The sequence below is a fragment of the Magallana gigas genome, chromosome 5 (genome assembly GCF_963853765.1).
Source record: "Magallana gigas chromosome 5, xbMagGiga1.1, whole genome shotgun sequence".
Taxonomy (NCBI): Eukaryota; Metazoa; Mollusca; class Bivalvia; order Ostreida; family Ostreidae; genus Magallana; species Magallana gigas.
The window spans coordinates 40,886,897-40,911,351 of NC_088857.1; the positions used below are offsets into that span (position 1 = coordinate 40,886,897).

The window sequence follows — 24,455 nt, forward strand, 5'->3', positions numbered from 1 at the left end:
AACAAGCCACGGTCGACAAAGTATAGTGCACCACTGTAAGCTAACAGAGGCTAATGAATGTAGAAGGCTAGTTAGCGATGATTTGGTCACTTACCCTCAGTACACTGGTGGGTGGTGCACAGGTTAACGCAAACACAGATGCACACAATCAGACAAGCGCACACGTCATCGTATCGTTGCTCTTTTTATCTTGTTTGAAATCGAACACTGCAATTTCAAACCTGTGGATGTACATTGAATAATTTACCGGTATCTTACAATTCTTTTGAATAATTACGTTTCTTCTAAACGTTCCAATAGAGTTTTGTATGAGGTTTTTAATTACAAAATACATGGCTAATGTTTGAACACAGAAGTCAGAGCTAGCATAAATACACTTGAAAAAGAGGCATCAATTGATAAGGTTCTGTTCTATTAGTGAGATAAAGGTTTGTTTTGTTATATAATATGGAGATTTCTCACTATAGAATCCGTGTCTATTTTTAGTAAAGATGAGGAATATCTACACGATTCTCGAAGTTGGATTTGGCCTGGCCTGAAACAAAAATCATTCTTTCTTTGCAGCATTTTAATATGACTTTCGCTACCAACTTCAAAACATCGGCGCTTTTTCTTGACTGACTTATCATGATACGTAAGGCCCAAATTGACAAAAACCCTTATCTATCGCAGAGCAAACAGTATCTGATTGATTTTATTTTTCCATTTTTTCGTTCTTTGAAATGAAGACGGTGAACAGTTTATAGATGTTGAAGCAGGAACCGACCAGAAGCGCTGGTTTTACAGTTGTTATCTGCGCAGTGGCGTAATGTAGCACAACATATGCCAATGTGTCTACAAGCCCCCATCTTTTAATCTACCTGAATGCGGCCCTCCTCTACAGCAAGATCAGCGGGATTAGTTTCAATATTTTTTCAAACAAAAAGGGCAAAGATTTCCGTGGATTTCATCAATGATTTAATATCCGGTCGACTTGGTATATTCACGAACAAAAGAGAGAGAGAGAGAGAGAGAGAGAGAGAGAGAGAGAGAGAGAGAGAGAGAGACTATGCAACGATGGTTGTGATTATGTTTAGTATTTATAAAAAATAATGTTTGTATCCATCTGTCTTTTACTAATTAACAATTTTTAATTGCCAATGAGTCCATTAGTCATGGACTCATTGGCAATTAAAAATTGTTAATTAGTAAAAGACACATCTTAAGGCATTCCATCCATAACCATCATATTTCATATCTAATAGATTGCAAGTTTAATCGCTAAAATTTTAGTGTGATTTTAAGGGAGTTTATTAAATGATAAAGATTCACCTTTGAAATTAAAAAAAAATGAATATTAACAAATTTATCATACACTGTATACTGAATTTAACATTGAAGTCTATGGGAAAATTAATGCATTTTTAAATACATATATTTTTAGGACATGTAATTTTCTCACATTTCTCTTGGTAAAAAGTTGCAAAAGCTTTCCCTTTCGTCGAATATGCTAAAATAATTCATAATTTACCATGCATATTTTCATAACATGATTTTTTAAATTTTCATAAAGGGCAGACAACGCTTTAAAAAAGTTTTTGAGTGCAAAAAGTTCTAAATACATACTCCCGAGTTTGGTTTATGTCAGCCCCATAATAACTTTAAAATACATATTTGATGCAGTATAGATCAATCAAAATTGTTAAATTCGCCTTAGTAATGGATGGACTACCTTAACTTCAAGTATTTTGAGTTTTATAGCATGCATATATTTTTATATTTCTCTTCAAGGCATAAAGATAGGTTCAGAGACGGTTGTATCAGGGCAATACATTGTTTTGTTTTTTTTTTTGTATTTTTCCAGGGTGTTGAGATTTTTTTTTACATCTTTTGTTCATTATGTTATGAATCATAATGCATTCATTAAGTCATTACAAAAGTGCATATCCACAAAACTTCAGACTTAATATTTTTGCATTTATCACCATATTGTGATAAATGCTTTTAATTCCTGTGCAAGCGAGACAACTCTGCATCATTGTTCAATTCAAACGTCCCTGAGACTATGATTTTGGCATATACACATTGTTCATATGACTAAGCCTCTAATAGATACTGATTTATCAGACAACAGTTACAAGGCAGACAAGCAGCTTAGAAAATTTCAGAGCGATAAGAAATTTAAATCGGTCGCCATCAAGTCAAATGCCTCCTAAAAAACACAAGAAAGGCAACCAAAACGTTCAGGGGAAGCCGGCGAAACGGATAAGAAGGCCGAGCCGAAGGATTATCGAGGCGACATCGGCTGTGAGCGAGACCAGTGATGTACATGTACCATGCGCTCCTGCATCAACCAGCGGAGGAGAGACGATCAACGTCAACCTGGATCATCTACCTTCTGCATCACAGGTCATTCCACAGTCGTCGTCATCGGATCGCCAAGACCCAAGTAGACAGCCTCGCCCTCAGGGTCAGTTACCAACAGACCAAAGTCTGCAGCACAGTGTGGGCACCTCAGCCACAGGTACAACCATTAATTTTAGTCCGGATGTTTTGTCTGTTCAAAATTCTGCATTTAATCAGTCGAGTGTAGGCTCTGTCGTGGAGAACCAGTGTATTGGGGGTCTCATTACTGGGGAACAGGTGCAGGTTAGTCGGCCCGCCGCAGAGATGAGCATTGGTGACCCCATTGGAAGTCACGTGCCCGTAGCCATCCGCGAAAAGATATGGGCGGGGGCCTACATTGATTTACCACTATTGTTGAAACAGGCCCGTGACTTACGGACGGACCCTCACATTACAGGGGAACTCGTTATTAAAAATGGTCAACTTGTCATCGAAAAACAACACCTTAAGCCTATCAACAACATAAACACCTGGACAACTGCATTCACAATTTTCATGTCCATTTATCTCGAAAAGTTCCCAGGTAAAGCCCAAGATATGCTTAAATACATGCATAACATCCGTTTGGCAGCTGGTAGGCAGGGTCATCTGGGGTGGGCCAAATATGATGAGCAATTTAGATTGAAAATGGAACGCCATCCAACATCATCATGGGGGGTTGTAGATGTCGAGTTGTGGGTCATGTTTATCTCACCTGGGCAATTACAACAGTCACCTTCACACTCATTTGACAGAGACACGTGGGGAGGTAATAATGGGCCTAGTTATCCCTTTCGTAATGCCACGGGGACCCGAACCCAAGCCCAGTACCCGGGGCCCAACTCTTACGGGGCTGGGGCAGGATTCAAACCCCGCCAAAGTACCAGTAAGCTATCTAGGCCCATCGGCAACTGCTATGCCTTTAATAGGGGGTCCTGCTCTTTCAACCCCTGCAGGTTTAGACATAGATGCGAACATTGCGGAGGACCCCACCCTCAAGCCAATTGCCCGAGGCAAAACTAAGTCTGTCAGATGCATCCCCCTGTATAGTCTGGGTTCAACACCCATTGTTTATAATAACCTATGTATTGAGTTAGATTCATACCCGTTTCAGAATGATAAACTTCAATTGGTAAGAGGTTTCAAATTTGGTTTTCCATTACAGTATGCTGGACCAAGAATGTATTATGAAGCAAAAAACCTTAAATCAGCCAGGGATGCTCCTCATATAGTGCAGCAAAAGTTAGATAAGGAGGTTAGCTTGGGTAGGATGGCTGGTCCTTTTGATGAAATTCCTTTCCCCACATTTAGAGTTTCACCTGTTGGCCTCGTACCTAAGAAGGATGGGGATTTTCGTCTAATCCATCACCTATCCTACCCAGATTTTAACTCGGTTAACTATTTTATTGACCCAGACATTTGCAAGGTTAAATACAGTAACATAGATGAAGCTGTACTGATGATCCAGTTACTGGGGCAGGGTACTTTGTTGGCCAAAACTGACCTCAAGAGTGCATTTCGTTTATTACCTATCTATCCGGGCGACTTTGATCTTTTAGGTATTAAGTTAGGTGACAAATATTATTTTGACAAATGCCTCCCTTTTGGTTCGAAGCTTTCATGTGCGTTATTTAACAAGTTTAGTACATTTTTACATTGGCTAACATCCAAGAAATCTGGTAGTCAAAACATCATACATTACTTGGATGATTTTTTATTTGCAGGGAGGTCAGATGATTCTATATGTAAACATACTTTACACATTTTCCACCTCATTTGTGCTAGACTTGGTGTCCCGATTGCTGACGACAAGACAGTTGAGCCTACTACATGTTTAACTTTTTTAGGGATTGAACTCGACACAGTAGCTATGCAAATGCGCTTACCTGCAAGCAAACTAGACGAACTCAGGACCAAAGTTCAAACCACCATACTTACACCAACAATTACCTTACAAGATTTGCAGTCTATAATAGGGCTTTTGAATTTTGCATGCCAGGTTGTTGCACCGGGTAGGGCCTTCATACGTAGACTGATTGATGCTACAGTGGGTGTAAAACAGGCTAAATCCAAGATAACAGTTACTTCCTGGATGAAGTTAGACCTAGAAATGTGGCTAGATTTTCTGAATCAGTACAACGGTATTACTCTCTTTCCTAGTAGGCTCTGGGTTTCAAATGATACAATTCAGTTTTTTACAGATAGTGCAGGTGGCAGGTCGGGGGGTTTTGGTATTTTCTTTCACAACAAATGGGCTTTTGGAAGGTGGCCACATCAATGGGTAAAATTAGGTAGGCTGCAGGACATGACTTATTTAGAGCTTTTTCCAGTTGTAGTTGCATTACATGTCTGGGGTCCTTTGTTGGCCAACAACAAGATCTTATTTCATATTGATAACCAGGCAGTGGTGTATATAGTAAACAAACAAACATCTAAATCTATTGAGGTTATGTCATTGGTCAGGAAACTGGTGCTGTATACCCTCAAGTTTAACATTACATTTAAGGCAGAGTACATATACACTAAACACAATGCAATTGCAGACTCTATTTCTCGTTGTCAGTGGCCACGTTTTCGGGCTTTGGCTCCATATGCAGACCCAACACCAACACCACTACCCCCAGAGATTTGGCAGTTTTGACAGAGGAAACCGATAGACTCTTAAGGGCTTCTATGGCGGAGAGTACATGGCAAACATATAAAACAGCTTTTGATAGTTTCAATCGTTTCAGGTACTTGTATGGGTTACCTCTTTCATGGCCAGCTCCTCTCGAGCATATCATTCAATTTATAGCTTCATTGTCTGCAGAAGGGAAAGCCTCTGGATCTATTAGAACTTATATATCGGGTTTGTCATACATGTACAAAATTCATGGTCTCACGGACATTACCAAGGCATTTATAGTCACTAAATTGTTAGAAGGGGCAGCCAGACAAAACCCAACACAAGACACCCGGGCCCCGATAACTTTTAATATCCTGACTACACTGCTCCAGGCTTTAGAAAAAGTCTGTCTTAATAGTTATGAAAGTTGTTTATTTAAGGCTGCATTCTGTTTGGCATTTTTTGGATTCTTGAGAGTAGGGGAATTAACCAGCAAATCACTCAAAAGTCGGGACTTGAGACCTTTGCAGCTTGGTGATATTGCCATTGTTGAGGCTAATGGGTATAAACATGTTAAAGTCACAATTAGACAATCAAAGACCGATCAACTAGGCTATTCCTCTACCCTATTTTTGTCAGAAACTACAGGTCAGGCATGCCCTGTTATGGCAGTGGTAAATTATTTAAAGGTTCGAGCTCAGGGTTTAGGTCAAGGTCAATTCTTAGTTCATTTTGATGGCAAACCCTTGACACGTTATCAGTTTTCAGCCATACTTGCCAAATCATTGCAATTCTGTGAGGGTAAGATCGGGCGATTTAAGTCTCATTCCTTTCGTATTGGGGCTGCAACAGAGGCAGCAATGAGGGGCATCCCTGATCAAGTTATTAAACAATGGGGGCGCTGGAAGTCGGAGTCTTATGCTTCATATATTAGGTTTTAATACTGCTACATATAAGTTCGCTTGTAGCTTATTGTTACTGTTCACTTTTTCTATTGTCCCTACATTAACAAATAATAAGATTTACAGGATGTAAGAAAGTTATATGGGTCATGGGATCGTCCATCGTGTACTGGGCTGCACGAAGTGCCTGTATTCGGCCGGGAGGAAAACATCTTACCCTACAAGACAAGAACATCAACATTTTGTGGTTTGGAGTAAGGGGAATGAGATGGAAGGACTTTGACCCTCTTTTCGACAATAAGTTAAAGTCTAATCCACCACCAGACTACCTGGTAGTACACTTGGGTTCTAATGACCTTGGCATTTTGTGTGGAGTTGAACTAATTCATACTGTTAAATGCTCTTTATTACGTTGTAAAGTGTTGGTCCCAGGTTTGACTATTATTTGGTCAGATATGTTACCACGATTGTACTGGCACAATGCAAAATCAGCCAGTAAGGTTGATGCTACACGCAAAGCTGTAAATCGTGCTGTAAAGCAATTTCTTAGACAAGAGGGGGGTCTGGTCATAAGGCACCCAACAATTACTTTTGCGCAAAAGCAGCTGTTCCGTTATGACGGAACACATCTTAATGATTTGGGCAATGCAGCATTCCTCAACAGCCTTCAGGGGGGCCTTGAAACCATGGTGTGTTCATCATCTAACATCACTGTATTCCCAGATGATCAATAAATAGTAGTATGTTCAATTTTGTTCCTTTATGCAGTGCACTTTGACATTAATTTTCATGGTAAGGCTTGGTGGGTGAAATAATTTGCAGTTTAAACATACACATGCATCGCGATTTAGTGGCGGGTGAACTCGTAGAGACAAGTTCATTTGGCGGAATCCGGGGATTACCACGAAGGAGGATTTCTCTAATGTCTGTCTCAAAACTCTGGGGGGTATCCATCCTCAGTGCTGGGGAGGATTCAGGGGTCACTTCATTGGTACATGAAGGACCGGCTTGACCCTTGGTGCCAAGGGCAAGCTTGGGGGGGCCTACCCCTGTGGGGTGTGTTATCCCCAGGTGGGTTATACCAGGGGAGGCAGGTAAGAGTTAGGGCCCGAGTCAGAACTTGATTTCCTCCTTGGGTTGTGGCAGTCACTCTGGTGGGCACCTAGAGGACTGTTCCCACCACAGTCGCCTGTGGGGGTACTATCGCGCCAGTGACCAGGGGAGGTCACCCCTGTAGGTGGGTAGTATTCCTTGGGTTCCGCTGGTATGGGCTTGATTTGTATAAATAGATTGTGACAAAACTCGCCACTAAATGTTATTACTGTCTTATTATCGGAAATAAATTCTCTTGTTTATTTGCTTGTTGTTAATTCTAATATTCGGTGTATCTGGGATTAATTGCATTTATCACCATATTGTGATAAATGCTTTTAATTCCTGTGCAAGCGAGACAACTCTGCATCATTGTTCAATTCAAACGTCCCTGAGACTATGATTTTGGCATATACACATTGTTCATATGACTAAGCCTCTAATAGATACTGATTTATCAGACAACAGTTACAAGGCAGACAAGCAGCTTAGAAAATTTCACCCACCCACCCTTCCCATTACATGTAAATAAGGGACAGATACTTGCCGCTTTATTGTTGTGTTTTCAGTAACTGTTACATTTGAAGTAAACTGTGTACCTTGGCAATCTGCATCAACATGTGAATTGGACTTGAGCACACCTGTTTGGATAAATTCGGACTGGACTTGATAGCACCCTGTGTTGGATAAAAATGAACCGGACTTGTAACCATAGAGTCTCCAGTTATCGGTTGTGACTATTCCTGAATGTGGGCCAAAGTTGGTCAGTGTGCAATTTGTTGTGTGTTTGATGCTGATTTTATACTGTATATTTGCGGACATAAGGTAACACAGTTCTCTGTGTAGTGGGTGGTTGCTTTAAATAAAGCAAGATTGCCAATTGGTTGGCTTTTTTGTTTGTGTCGTACAGGCACTGGGTCACAAGCAATTAGTTTGTGTAACATTTAATATAAATAATAAGTTTTGTGGGATTATGGTAAATTCATATCGTCACAATCTGGGTTGGGGGCGGCGGAATCCGGGGATTACCACGAAGGAGGATTTCTCTAATGTCTGTCTCAAAACTCTGGGGGGTATCCATCCTCAGTGCTGGGGAGGATTCAGGGGTCACTTCATTGGTACATGAAGGACCGGCTTGACCCTTGGTGCCAAGGGCAAGCTTGGGGGGGCCTACCCCTGTGGGGTGTGTTATCCCCAGGTGGGTTATACCAGGGGAGGCAGGTAAGAGTTAGGGCCCGAGTCAGAACTTGATTTCCTCCTTGGGTTGTGGCAGTCACTCTGGTGGGCACCTAGAGGACTGTTCCCACCACAGTCGCCTGTGGGGGTACTATCGCGCCAGTGACCAGGGGAGGTCACCCCTGTAGGTGGGTAGTATTCCTTGGGTTCCGCTGGTATGGGCTTGATTTGTATAAATAGATTGTGACAAAACTCGCCACTAAATGTTATTACTGTCTTATTATCGGAAATAAATTCTCTTGTTTATTTGCTTGTTGTTAATTCTAATATTCGGTGTATCTGGGATTAATGTACAACAAAGTAAAGATATACTCGATTTATAACTTAATTTTACAGAACATTAAGCTGAAAAGATAAAATTTCCAATCTAAAGATCAATGTAATTTCCATTATGACGACGGACGCTTTCACTGTTACAGTGAGCAGACGATCAAATTTAACGAAATTACTCTAATGGAAAATTGCCTTTGTCTTAGATAATTCCACCAAACTTTAGAATCCTTTGTGTTAAGTAGCTTTTATCTTAGAATGTTGTTTATTGCTCGAATACTTCCAGATATAGCCAATTTATTTACGTTAATCAATTTTTGTAATTCACAATTGACTGTAATAAAGTGTTGGATACATCGCAAATAGTAATTAGAAGTCTTTGTGACGACACAGACCGATGCTATCCACAGAATTTACAACCTTTTTTCGTCTCGCATCCTTAATCATATAGTGCTGTTTCCCAGGGATAAAATGTACCTTTCGTGTACTTGCCATAGTATGCGAATATTTGCTGGTTATGGACCAAGCGATGTCATCTTAAATAATGACTTGTCTGTTAAATTGACTTGCACTATTTGACCTAAAAATTGCTTCCCGTAATGTTTAGCAGACACGATTAAAAATGAAAAAAAAATTATCCGATAGTTGTGTATTTTCTCTGTACGTCCACACAATGAATCTCCTTTATATACCTGAAATAAATCAGTAAATGTTTGCATAGCTCACTAAAGAATGGCTTAATCGGTTAGAAATTGATTAGCGTTTCTTTGGCTCCAGTAATAGCGGGGGGTACGGTCTGTATCGTTACAGGATACGGCCAGGGACAGCGGCTGCACAATTCAGCGCCTGGAGAAGGACAAGCAGAGCCTGACTCTGCAGGTGTCCGTCTTGTCCGATCAGGTGGAGGCCCAGTCCGAGAAAATCCGGGAACTGGAGTACTATAACAACGAGCGCCGCCTCCGACTGCAGGCGGCAGAGGAAATGCTGGAATCGGTAGGAGAAAACTATTTAATACTTTCTTTGAAAAAATAATCATTTGTTTTTATGCTTGTTTGTTTGTTTGTAAATAACTATATTTTAATATATATCAAGATAACATCATATGGTTTTCATTTTCTTCTTTTAAGAAATATTCAGGCATAGCCTACACCCACGAAGTGAATGTACAATGTAGGCTATGCCTGTCCACTTCTTAAAAGAGAATATAGGTTTTCATGTTTTAAAAATGTTTCAATAAAGTTGAACTGAGCGGTTGCAAAATATCCAGCAGGCAGTCAACGTCATTATAACGTTTGATAATTGAACGTTGAATTTGACGTTGAAAAGTAATTGAAAATGTCTTCCTTTTTTTGTTCGTTTTACCTAAAGATGTCATTTAAAAGACTATTTTTTTTTTCAATTCATTTTACTCCGGGTGTAAGCAGTCTGTAAGCAAATTATACTGAACGTTAAACTTTTATTTTAAGCGCATTAATTAGAAGCAATATCGACTTCGCTTCTGAAGCCAAAATCATAATCGTGTCTTTTGTTATATTTACATTTTCAGTGTCTTTGCCGTGATAACACTACGTATCGATTTTGTACTATATAACCCATAATACAAATGACGCCAAATTGAGGTGCCAGCGGGGTTTGCTTATTTATATTTAAATATTTAATCGTATGATGGCTTACAATCATATAAATATAAGTAATAAGGAATCATTCTTTGAATATTATGAGGTGATAATTTCGGTCGGGGCGTGATCAAATCTATCATAAAGCCCTTCGGGCTTTATTGGATTTGATCACGCCCCGACCAAAATTATCACATCATAATACTCAAAGAATGATTCCTTATTCCTTATATAAGTACGGTTGATAATGGTAAAAACTAATCGGATAAAATCATCAACTGCATGAAACACTTACATGTGAATATGGCTTTATAGCAAGGTTCGAATATGTGTACAAGATGTATTGTTTACTGTATATATATACACCGTAATTATGTTTGCATTAAATTCATAAGGCATTTGTGTCTATTGAATTTTGAACGCAAGTGCGTAATTGTAAGGAAAATATGAAATTGCAGTGGGTTTGCAGACCTTGAATCCTTGATTTATGTTACGATATTTTAATTGTTTTGACTCCTAGAATATACTTTAGCAACGTAATCAAAGAAAGATATATTCGATAAATGCCGAGTCCTTTGCGGATGAAGATCATGTTGTTGTTGTTGTTGTTGTTTTAACGTCCCCAATCGTTTTATCCGTGTGAAACAATGAAAACGACAAATAATTGTTGCTTGAATCACCACACAAGTCAACAAATTCCAACTCAAAAGGGACGGTGGTAGTTTTAAATTATATATTGCGTGAAAATTTTCAAGGTAGATGTGCTTTATTTTTCTCAATTCATATACATTCTATGACTTAAAACTTCCATTGATACTTTTACCCCCATATGCCATTATCCTTTAGGGGCATTGTCACGATACATTTTCAAATTTCGTTTTCCTTTTTTAAAAGTTTACAATGCTTCACTGAGGTATTTCTAATCATGGTCAGCCAAAATTTGAATGTCAGTGTTAGAGATATAAATTATACAGTATACAAAGCTTATACCTTTTGTTATGTAAACAAGCCTGTGTAATGTTTTTGTTTATACATGTGTTCAATGTACCTGTAAAAGTAAACGTTCTTTTCAATGTTCAAGCAAATTGCTAGGTCGTTTATAGGCATACAGTATCTATACATGTAGTAATTGTCATTAAATTTTGTTTGAAGCCTTGTATTTTTTATTCGGCATTCAATATTTAAACAAATACATATGACCCGAGGTTGTTTGAATTAAAAAAAAAAAGACTGATGAGCTCAGTATCTTGTGTCTAAAACAAAATTTTAGTTGACCATAAAATATGAAACAAAGCATTCTAAACATCAAAACTATTTTTTTAAAGCTTAGATCGTGACCATGCTCTTTGAAGAATAAATAGAATAAAGAAGTATAATTTTTTCTTGTGTCCTCTGATTTGCATTTTCAGTATCCTTAATTTCTTTTAAATACATCGATTAAGTTCATGCACTTACTTTGGTATATCAATCCGACTTAACATGGTACGATTTACCTAAGAATCTGTAAACTCAAATGACCTTGCCCTTCGCAAGGAACCATATTCAGACAAAAAAGAAACAAAGTGTGGAGGATACTTGGTTGTCTGTGTATTATTTACGGTAGGTTTAACCTCCTTAGTGTTGTAACCTGTCTAAGACCTCATGTTTCAGTATACTCTCTAGAATAATACTGTTTATTAAGGTGTTAACTCGTTCGTCTAAAATTATTTTAGGTAGATGTACTTAAATTTTGAAAAGTTTCGGGAGTTAAGTTACGAACTCTGAAAAAAATGAAATTGTAGTCTAAGGTGCTGTATGAATATCTGATAACTGATCTCTAAAGGTCAATTCACTGTGTCTAAGGTATGTTTTAAAGTGATTTTAAAGTCCCAGCAGGTGTGTTTAAAAAAAAAGCCAGTGCAATTCTATGATTCATGGATGAAGATTAATTAATCACACATATACATTACAAATAGAAAAATTGGACCTGCAAGGGCTATGAAATATAAGAAATACAAAGCAGGTACTGGTATTTTATTTGGTGATGTACAAATGATAACATTGAGATAATGCAAGGGGTGTCCCAAGAAATGGTGTCAGATTTTACTATTATAAAATTGTCTACAAGAAATCTTTTTCTGTTCTTGGTTAATTTCTACTGGTACCCTTTTATTTATTCAATTGTACTTCTTTGACAGATGTGTGTATTTTCATTTCATAATCAATTAAAAGTGACAGAAATGGTAACATTGATCAGATTATAGCCATCTGAGAAGTTTTGATTGCAAGTGTTACCTAGGGTTACTGTCGTATCGCCCCAAATCCAAAGCGCCCCATGCACGAGGGAATCAAGTGAAGTCGTACCCAACCCGACTCGCACCCAAACAAACTCGTACTCAAATGGTCCGGTCGTACCCAAAACTGAGTGGTTCACTCGCACCCAAATATTTGAGTACGACTTCACTAGTGAACTCGTACCCACGGGAAAAAATATATTTATACTAAGAAAATAAAATACAATAGTTTTCATTCATATTCATTCATATTTTGTTATGTTTTTTAGTTATGTTTTATTTAACAAATTTATATATATACAAACATCCCTAGATCTCAGTGTATTTGAATACGGGCAGATCTATATTTATTATAAGAAAAAAAAACGAATGGCTTTTATTCGTATGTTGTTATGTCTTGTATATTATCGATAACATTAATATGCAAATTGTATAACTAATTTGAAAGAATTTGTTATAAAAATCTAGTACAATCTAGTTCTGATGCGGACGGATCAAAGAATGATTATGAGCAGGTTAACTATCATCAATTAAAATTAATTGCTTTATGTGATTCCGTTCAACCGATCAACCAATGAGTTTGTCAGCACAAAATAAACATGCTGCTCATAATTAAGAAGAAATTAAGAAGAAAAACACATTTTCATCACTTTTGGAAGTTTTTATTATTAAACATTATATGTATATGACATAGAACTACAACAAATACACATGTGAGCGTATTACTGAAGTATATAACTGTTCAAGTACATACAAAACTAGCTGTCATATTATATGTTTAAGAGAAATAGTCCAAAATCCTTTTTAAACTGAAATAGACACTAGTTTAATATATTATATATTAATTTAAAAAAACTTTGCAAACCCCCGGAGATGAAATTATTATTTAGGCTAATTATTCAAATTGACATAGAACTACAACAAATACACATGTGAGCGTATTATTGAAGTATATAACTGTTTAAGTACATACAAAACTAGCTGCATGTCGGTAGCTCCCGATCTGAACAAATGCGGATGGAAATTTTTTTCCGAATTACGTAGAGCTACAGACATGCATCTAATACAAAACAATAAAGTTTAAAGCAAACGCCAAAAAATACCGTGGGTACGAGTTCACTAGTGAAGTCGTACTCAAATATTTGGGTGCGAGTGAACCACTCAGTTTTGGGTACGACCGGACCATTTGAGTACGAGTTTGTTTGGGTGCGAGTGGGTTTGGGTACGACTTCACTGTAATTCATGCACGAGCGCCCCAATTTTTTTTTGGAGCGCCCCAATTACGTTTCACGAGCGCCCCAAATGTATTCACGAGCGCCCCAAAGTTAAATTATCATTATACCTTACGTCTTGGAAAATTTGCACGAGCGCCCCAAATTGGATTTTCCAATATTGTACTAAAATCGGGATCTTTTTCACGAGCGCCCCAAAATGATTTTCCTGATTATGTCTTTCTGCATAGAATCTTGTTGTATCATTACACCTTTCGTCTTGAATAATTTGCCCGAGCGCCCCAAAATTGGATTTTCCAATATTGTACTAAAATCGGGATCGTTTCCATGAGCGCCCCAAAATAACTTTTAACTTTGCTCTCAAATCAGCATTCTATGCTGCTATAAAGTTAATATTTCACTACATGTGTAATAAATATTTGAAACCCGATTTTGCTTTAAAATGTATGTTGGAAAACCTCACTTTTACGTTAAATAAGCATCATTTACACGAACGCCCCCCAAATGAGATTATTCTATTTTGAACTAAAATCAACGTTGGTGTGTGAGTCCCCAAGTTTGGATTAATTTCACGAGCGCCCCAAAATGGTTTTGTTTATTAGTCCCTATTAATCTTCGATGGAATCTCATTAAACTTACACATTATTATTCCGAGCGCCCCAAAATACATACCTCAATTTTTTTTTTATTTCGAGCGCACCAATTCTGTTGAATTGTACAAAGTATTCTTATTTTTTAAGGAAATTTTTAATAATGTCAAATATAATCCAACACAATTGTTCTTCTACTCTCAAATTTTCCGCGCAAACCTCTAAATATGTTTTTTTTAGCTTACATTTACAGTCAATCATTATTTATAAGGAAAAAAACCAATGCGTAATATGTGTATTATATATGTTATAATTGTATTTGCAGTGATATATAGGGCCAATGGGACGGGTGTGTCATTATTTATTTTGTATTACATATACCGTATGTGTAAAATCATTAGCTTCCGAAGACAACTGACGATGATATAATAGAAGGGGATATTCGGAAACATTAAAAGGTGTCAAGGGAGGGGGTATCCTGTCACGGTATCAGGAGAAAACATACCCAGACACACGGGAGACGTTGGCTTCGTCGCGTACCCCTTTGATTAGATCACTTAAATGTGTGTACACCATGGACTAGTAATCACTGTGTGTATTGTATGTATACATTGATTGTGTTCGGTATTTTGTAGAAACTATATCAATAATGAACTAAAACACACTAAAAGGAAACGTGATATTTATAAAGGGAGCAATAAACAGACCTGTTTACAAATATTGGCATATATTCTTTAAATTAATTATTATTAAACAAGAAAATCTAATTACATGGAAAATTATGATCTAAGTTTGTTCTTATGATTCGAATTTCGTAATAAGTATCCAGTTAAAAGGTATGCATAGTTGTAGGTTCTTCAAATTGTCCTTTATTTGTAAATTCTTTAATTTGGCGTAAACACCAAGAAACATTTATATAAAGATTCTGTTTATATCGGTATATATGAACATTTGTTAACTTAAAATATTACGGTAATTAAATATTATGATCCCCGCCCCCCCCAATTCTGAATGTTTTAATAGAATATGAACGATTAAATGCATATATATTTGCATACCTCTTTCCGAGATTCTTAAAAAAATTTAACTAAAGAAACCTCACCGAACAGGGGAATATGTTTAGGTAAACTCGGGTATATTTAAGATCCGAACATTATTGATTCTGTTGTTAAATTGGTTGCAAAGGTTTCCTAAAATTACATATTAGTATGACCGTGCTAAATAAAATTAAAATGAATTTTAAAAAATTGTAAATTAAATAAATAAATTAATGTTTTGTTAAGTAGAGAGAGAAAATAAATGAGAATATTCACTTGCCTTTTTCTTGCAATCGTACAAATGTCAACGAAGGAATAACACCCAACACCCTGGATTGACAATATGTGACGTAATAGGGGGGGGGGGGGCGTTGGAAGGTCATTTTGGTAGATAATTGTCATATTCTTTGATTGATATTGTTTGATGAATATCAATTTCAGTGCTCATGCTTTCATCTTTGTATAAAAAACAGTTTACGGAAATATTTGTCATCGCTTTATATCAGCATTCTTAATTTTTGTATAGCAAAACTTATTTTGGGACGCTCCGAAATTAAAATAAAAAAAAAACATTAATAGCTTATGACTCGAAAACTACATTTTGAAATATAATAATAGACAGCGAAACTTAAACAAAAAAAAAACAAAAGACAAAAAACAAGCAAGAATAGCAATTTGTGTAGCACTTGGAAAAAAAGTCATTTTACATTCATAATATTTCAGAACGAAACTTATTTTGGGGCGGTCGTAAAAAAAAAAACCAAAAAAAACAAAAAAAAAAAACAAAACGACATGATTTACCATTCGGAAATTTTGCTCATAACATTCCAATTATTACTTTGGGGCGCCAGTACGTGAAAAAATTTAATCATGAAAAAAAAAACATTTGGGGCGCTCGTGACATACACTTGGGGCGCTCGTGAATTGTACTTGGGGCGCACCGAGAAAAATTTTGGGCGCTCGTGCTTGGGGCGCTTTGGCTTTGGGGCGAAGTGACCAGCACCCGTTACCTAATTTATAATACATGTACTATAATAATGATTTTGTTTTAGAACCAAAGCAGATTTTTGAATCAAATTGGGTCAGATATTGTTGATTCAGAATGTTTGAGTACAATTATGTTGATTTCAAATTACGTACTGTTTAATGTTCAATATTAGACCAACACAAATTTTGATGTTGCATGTTGATACCTATAAACTTTTAAATTAATGTTTGTAAAGAAAAAAGTGTGTTGTAGATGGCACTTATAATAGACAAACAATTCAAAAAAATGTTTTGTAAGCAGAATTTTATTTTGCTTGATTAAAAATCATGTGAATCTTCATGATCCAGCCTGAATAAGTGATATTATAATACTCATTTATATTATTATATATATTGGGGATACTTTGTTTTTTATGCTATATAGCAAAGGGAGAGTATAGACTTGCTAGGATAAGCTAGTTTTCCAAAGTTCTCCTCATTTCCTTCTTCCCCTTGCTTTGTATGATCTCACATGGCACAGGGGGACGGAACAAGTGGCAGTGTTTCAGTATAGGCAGTAGAACTTGGCAATATATGTATTATATTAAGAGGCTTTTAAAATTTTTCGAATTTGTTTGGTCTCACAAGTCCTGTGCAAGGAGTCATACCAGTAGTTGTATTTTTAGGATTGTCGTGGTAAAGCATATTTCTTGGATATCACATAGGTGTTATCAATTGAAATCATGTTGTAGAATTACAATGTATTACACCATGGCCCAAATAAACCTGAAATATTAGACTGTTAGTTAAAGCCAGTGAACACAAAATGATAAAAATAGTAATGCTTATAGTCTATGTTATATATCCCTATTGGTATGAGAAGATATAAATACATGTACATGTTTAAAACTATCACTTCCTTTACATGTTTTTGCTCAATTTTTTTTTTATTGGTTATCAACATGCTATATTTTTGTGTATGTAATCCAAAAAAATGTGTTGTAATTGCCTAGGTTAAATTTTTTTCTACTTTGGGTGTTTTTGTCAGCAGAATAAGAAAACTAGTACATGTACAACATTAATTTTTAGATTAATTAAATGTTTATTTGCATGCATACCATTGCAGGATGTAGCTAAAAAAAAAATGTTATTTATTTACACAGGTTTTTTAGCAGTTTTTGAGACATTAAAGAAGTACAATTACTATTTAGCTAGTAGTTAAGAATCTTTTTCTTTTTCTTTCACATACATTTATGAAGAAACATTTTTGGAGCGTAATTTAGCTTGCCATGGATAATTCTTACAAATTTAGTCTTGTCAATTGAATGTACAGGCTAAAGTTACATGTAAAAGAAATAATTTATTTATAATCAAAATTTCATAACAGATGAACTGGTATATAAAGTACAAATACTGTGTCTGTTTACAGGGTTATTTTGCCTTGTGTTATTTGCGCCCTTCTACACTTGCAAAAGGCTTTGCCCAGTCTTAAATTCACCGGTTAACAATAAGGGCTAAAGGGGCAAAAATAATATGAGGGCAAATATTTCCCTCTATACAGTTTAAAAGAAAAAAAACAATTATATGCCCCAAAAAGTGTAAATAAGTGATCAAATTTTTTAGCCTTTTTAATTTTGTACATATATATGGTTTTATATATTTATATGTAAACCTCAGACATCCAACATTTCATATCTGGTGTGGATAATAACTTCAGCAATGTTAAATTGATTTAAATTATTGAGTAATTTATTTTACCTCACACAGAAAATATAGCATATAAACTGAAACTAATAGTCGGTAATCAGAATAAATATATATTGCATGTTAACAAAATATATATATATGATCTTGGGTATGCCTTCAATACAACTGAAAAAAAATAATAGGAAAAAAAGAGTTGTCTTTCCTGGCATACAATATACACCAATGTAAGCGAATTGCTCTCATTGTGCCTGTTTTAGACTAAGTGTTTATCCAAAAAAATGTAGAGATTGACTCTGTTTTTACTATATATTCTTCTATAGTATAAAAAGAAGATCTGGAAAGCCTGATCAGAATTAATCATTACACTTTATCAATATTTTATTAACAAGCCTTTAAAATTATAATTGATGTTTAAGAAAACACCTCACTGTCTTGGCTGAAATCTAAAACAGTTGATTAAGAGACCTTACATGTCATGTAATGAATGGCATGTTTATTTAATGTGTTTAAATAGCTATTAAAATACCCCAGGACCCTAAACTACACTGTGATTACAATGGGAGACAATTAGATTACCACACCTTGTTATTGCAATGTCCCCAGGATTAACACAACTTTTTCACAACTACCTGTACTGAGAAAGCTTCCCTCCTCACTGTGGTATAAACTTTAAGATGGATGGTTTAACTATTTCTGTAAGTATATGTTTATACCTTCATGGTATATTGTTTATTTTGTAAATTGTGTTGGTTCATAAAAGGCATTTAAACAGAATGTCATTATACTAGGTTTTATCTTTTCCATTATGTAATTTTATGGTGGCAGTAGCCTGCGAAGAATTGCCAAGATGTAATATTTAATTTTTAATGACAAAGGTTATCTTATATTCATGAAGTAAAACTTGTTTTTAACGCATGCCACTGAAAATAGATGTATTGGCAGAAATGATCACCCAGCCTAGCTGTCTCCAAACTGTTTTATCTATGTTATACATAAGTTTGATGGCTAAGTTATTGAAATGATATGCTTTTTAATTATAAATGTAAAATGCAGGCATTGTTGTGTCTCTGGTGAGGATATATCATCTTCTTGCAAAAGTCTGGTATTACGTTTTGTAATCAATATGTAGTGATTCATTCATATTTACTTAAAGTACCCCCTTAGGTGAGGAAGTCAGTAAACTTAATATTCTCTCTCTCCGAGTCTCTCTCCTCTCTCTCTCTCTCTCTCTCGTTACAATTTCCCCATCTATATCTATTAAAAAAATCAGTCATAAAGCCAAAATTAAATGATTTAACCATAACAATTTATAGATGCAATCCCGTGTGTTTTGATGCTTTGAAATTCAGTTGATGCATCCAATGAATTAAAACAAGCAAGGTAATTGGAAGTAGACCTGGAAGCCAGGGAAAATTACATTGGCATTTGCGGACTGCAGTGTACATTTTTGCAAGCTTTCTTTGTTGTTTTCTTTTGGAAATTACCTTGTTGGATAATTAATTGAGCATTCCTCCCACTGCTATCTGTCTGCAAAAATTAATCAGTTCAGTGTGGATCAGACAGTTGAGACTGCCAACTCGAGATCTGTTCCTGGCACTCCATTAAGAGGTCTTACTAAGCCATGGTACCATGGTATACATACGTACCTGTTCCATCCCCACAGAACTAGCCTCATCGTCAAAGTACTATAGCTACTCAGGAATTATTTATCTGATCAGAGCTGTGCACTGCACTGGTTGCCCTGGTGTGTTATATTTGGTGGGGAGCAAAAAAACACCTGCCAAATATCTGTACACTAAAATAACAATGAACCCAAACCAAGATGCCCTGCACAGCCCAAGCACTGTCAGTGTTTCTTGTTCTCTCTGACTGGTAGCAAAGGGATACACAGAACGAAGGTTTTAGAGGCCAGGCCACACATGAATGAAATGCATGAACTCTGTATTTTCGCCCCTTTCGCAAGAATAGCGAAGCATTTAATCCAGTACACATTTCTTAAAAAATTGTCATTCAGTAGTTAAAATAATTTTTTAAAGATGTAGATACACGTATACAATTTTTAACATGTCATGTTGATTGAAATCATTTAGGGAGCAGTGGCTCCAATTTTTGCCCAACTTGAAAGAGAAAGCTGACTCATTTATTAGCCTGTGCCTGTTAAATTAATGAATTAACCTGAGGATGCTTCAAGAAAATCAAGAAATTAACCTTTGGGGTGCTTAAAGAGAATCAAGAAGTCATCCCATCGGAAACTAGATAATGATTGATAAAAAGATGTCAGAATACACAGAATTAATGGGGATTCTAAGAAAAAGACTGAAGTATTGGCAGTTCTAAAAAAACACAAAATGTGCTCTCTCTTCAAATAAAGAGTTCACCCAAGATCAAAACTCCATCATCTGCCTGTTCTATTTCGATATCAGAAACTAATTAAAGTTGCATGAAAATTGACTTCTCACTTAGGATGGTGAACCACAGGGGTTTCGGTGGCTTGTGGGGCGTTTGTTAGGAGTGGGTGATATACACCCTGGATCTTCAGATGCCTTATTGATGGGAAAAGAATTCAGAAGTTGTATCATTTCTTTTTGAACAATATTTGCAAAGGAATGTATATAATTAGTTCTCATGGGGTTGAGGAAATGCAGTTTGCTTTGAGATGGGTTTATTAGATGGTGTTAATTAACTTATGAATGAATGTTAAAAGGTTAATGACTCTGATGCTGAGAGTTCTATATTTAATTTTTTTTTGTTATTGATAGAAAACTAGAAATCATAGACTATATTTTTACATGGTAGTTCTTATTTTTCAAACCAACCGTCAATAAAAAATTGATATCAAGAAAGAGATGAGAAACCAGCTCTTCCTTGTCCATGGCTAATTGGTGAGCTAATGTCAAACATGCACATATATCATACATATTCTGAGGATAGTTTTGCTTATGAAGAATATTAAAAATTGCAACATGATGAGCGAGAAGATGAAAAGATGTCTTGTTCCAGCAGAATTTAATCCTGTTGCAGAGCTGTTGAGGATCGGTCACATGGATGCCTGGAATAATAAATATCTACCATGGTACCTTACAATCTGGCAGATGAGGAAGAAACAGATGTTATTGGAGAACAAGTGAAGGCTGCAGCAGCACTGTCAGGGCAAGGGGTCCCTCTGTGTGCATGGAGAAGTGTAGGTGTGTATTGTGTTGGCCAATGACTCTGCAGTTGCTATGAAGCCCCAGGAGGGAGCTTATCTTTCAGGCTAGTCACACTAAAAGCCCTGTAGTTTGGTTCCATTGCTCAGTCAGCTAGCAAATCTTACTGGTACTTATCAGTGGTGTTTTTGGCTTCTGCGCTGTGATTTTTTCGGAAAGAAAAGTTGTGTTGGTGCGTGTATGTATATATTACTTCTATAACTTTTTGGAAGAAGCAGTTGATGTTGAAAAGGAATTAGAAAAAAAGAGAAACATTTTTGAGTGATAAGAAATCTATCTTTGGAAGATGAGATTTTTATTTGTTGGGGATCTGCATAAGCCTTTATCTGCTTGTGGAAAATCATCTCTGTGATCTTCCTGATAGGATTCACATGCATGTACCATTCAGTAGGAGAAAATGGATGTTGCATAAGGATGAATAAAGAGCGTTAAAATGGATTAATGTCTGTGTGTAAATGAAATATTAATCATATGACAGTGTCAAATGGATTTAAATTTGATTGAAATTCATTTGAGACAAAAGTTCCAGTTGTAATTACATATAGTATTTCATTTCATGAATTTTTCACATTTGAAGACTTGAGTATCTGATTATGTGTTGAAATCAATAAGGGCATTGTTTTTAAAGGTGAAATGAAGCAGCACGTTGACTCCAGTATTGAATATCATTAGAGGACGGGATCACAGTGTTTAAGCTTGTTTATAGATGAGCAGGATTTCTGTGTATTCATTTGTAGTTACAGGAGATTACTTAGAAAAAAGATGACACTGTTAAAAAATGTCTTGGAATATTAAAAACATGAATAAGAAGACATTAGGGATTGCAAATTCAGGGGAAAGAGAGTTAAGAAATGTACAGGTACCTGTAGAATATAGTGAGCATAACATGAGTGCAGATCCTAGAAAAATGTTGACCAATCAGAGCACTGGGACCTATGGGCAAATGGCCCCTAGTAGAAGCTGGCATCATAGTTTATCAACCTCTGATCATTCCGAGTTCCGAATGGATGTGCCTGGCTTTGACAGTCACCGAAGGTTATCTCACGGGTCAAGGACGGCTCTCTTCAGTAGCCATGACAGTCATCTCAGGCTAAGGGATCCCAAGACAACCAGTGCTTCAAGTAGTCCTGAGAAAAGTCCTGGGATTGAGTCGGACGATTCTCTGTCTTCTGCCAGCAGTAGCGGCCATAGACAAGCGGCCTACAGGAAGCGCAGCCTGCGACACAGGAGAAGCGAGGACAGAGACTTGGGGAAACTTTTGACAAATAGTGTTGAGGAGGCAGAATCTTTACATCAGAGGTCACAACTGGGTGTGGATGATGGGAGGGGCAGTCGTACAGTGCCCAGAAACGGCCATCGTCCTGCTAGTGTCTGTGGATATAATGTGCTTTGGGAAAACAGAGTTCAGGAACTAGTAGTAAGTACCAAATGTGGTATTGAGAGTACTCCTTAAGAATGTCCCAGGTTGTCTGATTCTAGCATACCTCATGGACCCTTTATCCCTTTGTTTAAAGCTTTTTAGATCTGCATAAATTGCATGGTTTAATGATTTTAATCTTATTTGAGGATGTGTATATGATCTTGTTTTAGGAAAAACAAAGAATGAATCACAGTTTTGAAAAGAAGCCCATGATTTTCCAAAGAAATATTTTGTTTTTCATTTAATCAAGAGTTAATGGTCATGCAGTAATTGCTTTATCAATACCCATGATTTTACAAAACATTTGAATCTCGATTTTGGGATGCATTGGCTGTCATAAACCATTCATGACAAGGTGTGGGAGCACCTTTAAAATCTGTATCTTGATTTTCAGTCATAAAAATGCTGCATCAGATATTCTGATTCAATTTTTATTGCTTTGGAAGACAGGTTACTGCACTGTATGTCCTTTAGGACAAAATAAACAGTCTGACAGATTAATGTAATCGCTGCATACCATTATTCTGTTTTGTGTTTGAACTCAAGTGTGCTGCAAAAAACAATTATTCAAATGCAAGGATATCAAATTTGATGTGATTTCTGACAAAGCCATTCACCCTTACAAAAAAAGTTGAATATTTCCCCCCTTTAGTGTAGGCCTCTGGGTAGCTCTCATCAAAGAATGGTCCATTGCATGGGGAATGCAACATCCAGAAGTGAAGTGTATTGTAATGACATATTTATCGGCTTCTATTTCAAATAGATCCCCCAAAACAATAACTGTCAGTAGGGGCAAACCTTTGATCAGGCTTGGAACAGAATTGGCTTCTGATCAACACCAGTGTTGTTAATGGCACTCGTTTCTGTTATATTGCTACAAATCTCCTTAATGTGCTAGAAAAAAAAAACTAACAAACATAAAGGGGGTTGTGTGTTGCTTCAGAAAAGAGTTGCACGGACAGGATAAAATACACAGTTTGTGTTCTCTGTCTCCTCAAGTCTGGTCAGCCTGATTGCCTTGAGGGTCAAAGGAGGGGAAAAATTGATCTAATTAACAATGCACCAGTTCTGGGATCAAGTTATTAATGCACTCATTCTGAATGAGTTGCCAATCAGATATTGGGTTTTGTATTAATGAGATATTGGCCTGGTGTCAATTACATGTATAATTAGATGATCCAGGTTGTGCTGTATTATTTCTTTTTTTTCTATAAATCTTTGGATCGTGACAAAAACTTTCATTCAATTTATTAAAAAAAATGCAGGTGTGTCTTCATTTAAGGCGCAATAAAGTCAATTTCAATTAGAGCACTATCTTTTAATGATGTGCTCAAGTTTCTCACACACATGTGACAATACATAACATGTTATGCAGATGTTCTTTTTATGCTTATTTGAAATGGCAGAACTTGCAGTAGTTTATCATTATGACTACAGAATTTAGAAATTATACAGAATCATTTCCTTTGCAAAAAACCAAAAAATTTCCTTTTCCAGAAATATCTTGCCTGTGTAGCAGCAATATACTTCAAACATGACATGAATATACCAAATTACCCCTTTAATTGCAAAGAGGAAAAACAAACCCACAATTCAGCGGTGGTCTGGTTGATTGTAATTAGGGAAATAACAGGGAATTAATTTGGTTATAGGGAGGGGGATCTGTTACCAAGTTTTTGCCACAAATGTCAGTGATTCCCTTTACATTTAACATGTCATTTGCCCATTAGGACAGGTCACTGGACCTAATCAGCTAATACCATTTACTGAATGTCCAGGGTTAGACAAACTGTATATTGTAATAAGTAATCACTATTGTGATTGCACAGTACATGAGAAGGTCCACAGGGGTCAAACTGTTCTAAACAGGGGTAAGTCATTCATTTGGAGAGCCAATGATATAATTGCTTTGATCAGCTGATTGATATTCTGTAATTCA

General features: G+C 36.4%; 2 protein-coding genes across 16 annotated transcripts in view; both read left to right on the forward strand.

Moving 5' to 3' along the window:
• Nucleotides 1–24,455, forward strand: part of LOC105323284 (liprin-beta-1) — a 45,621-nt gene that overhangs the window by 3,842 nt on the left and 17,324 nt on the right. For 7 of the 13 annotated variants that reach the window (XM_020065239.3, XM_066085411.1, XM_066085415.1 and 4 more), the window contains one exon: nucleotides 9,280–9,462. In XM_020065239.3, the coding sequence (XP_019920798.3) occupies nucleotides 9,280–9,462 (183 nt within the window). Of the gene's footprint in view, nucleotides 1–9,279; nucleotides 9,463–21,019; nucleotides 22,514–24,455 lie in introns of those variants that run through there. The other 6 variants (XM_020065232.3, XM_020065234.3, XM_066085408.1 and 3 more) reach the window with 4 other exon arrangements.
• LOC117681303 (uncharacterized) lies at nucleotides 1,951–8,445 on the forward strand. 3 transcript variants are annotated; one of them, XM_066085417.1, is made up of 2 exons: nucleotides 1,951–2,503; nucleotides 4,089–8,445. In XM_066085417.1, the coding sequence occupies exons 1-2, from the start codon at nucleotides 2,185–2,187 to the stop codon at nucleotides 5,003–5,005; spliced, it is 1,236 nt and encodes a 411-aa protein (XP_065941489.1). In that variant the 5' UTR covers nucleotides 1,951–2,184; the 3' UTR covers nucleotides 5,006–8,445. The 3 variants fall into 3 exon arrangements, with proteins under 3 accessions (XP_065941489.1, XP_034301033.2, XP_065941491.1); XM_034445142.2 differs by having other exon boundaries at nucleotides 4,928–8,445; XM_066085419.1 differs by having other exon boundaries at nucleotides 1,951–8,445.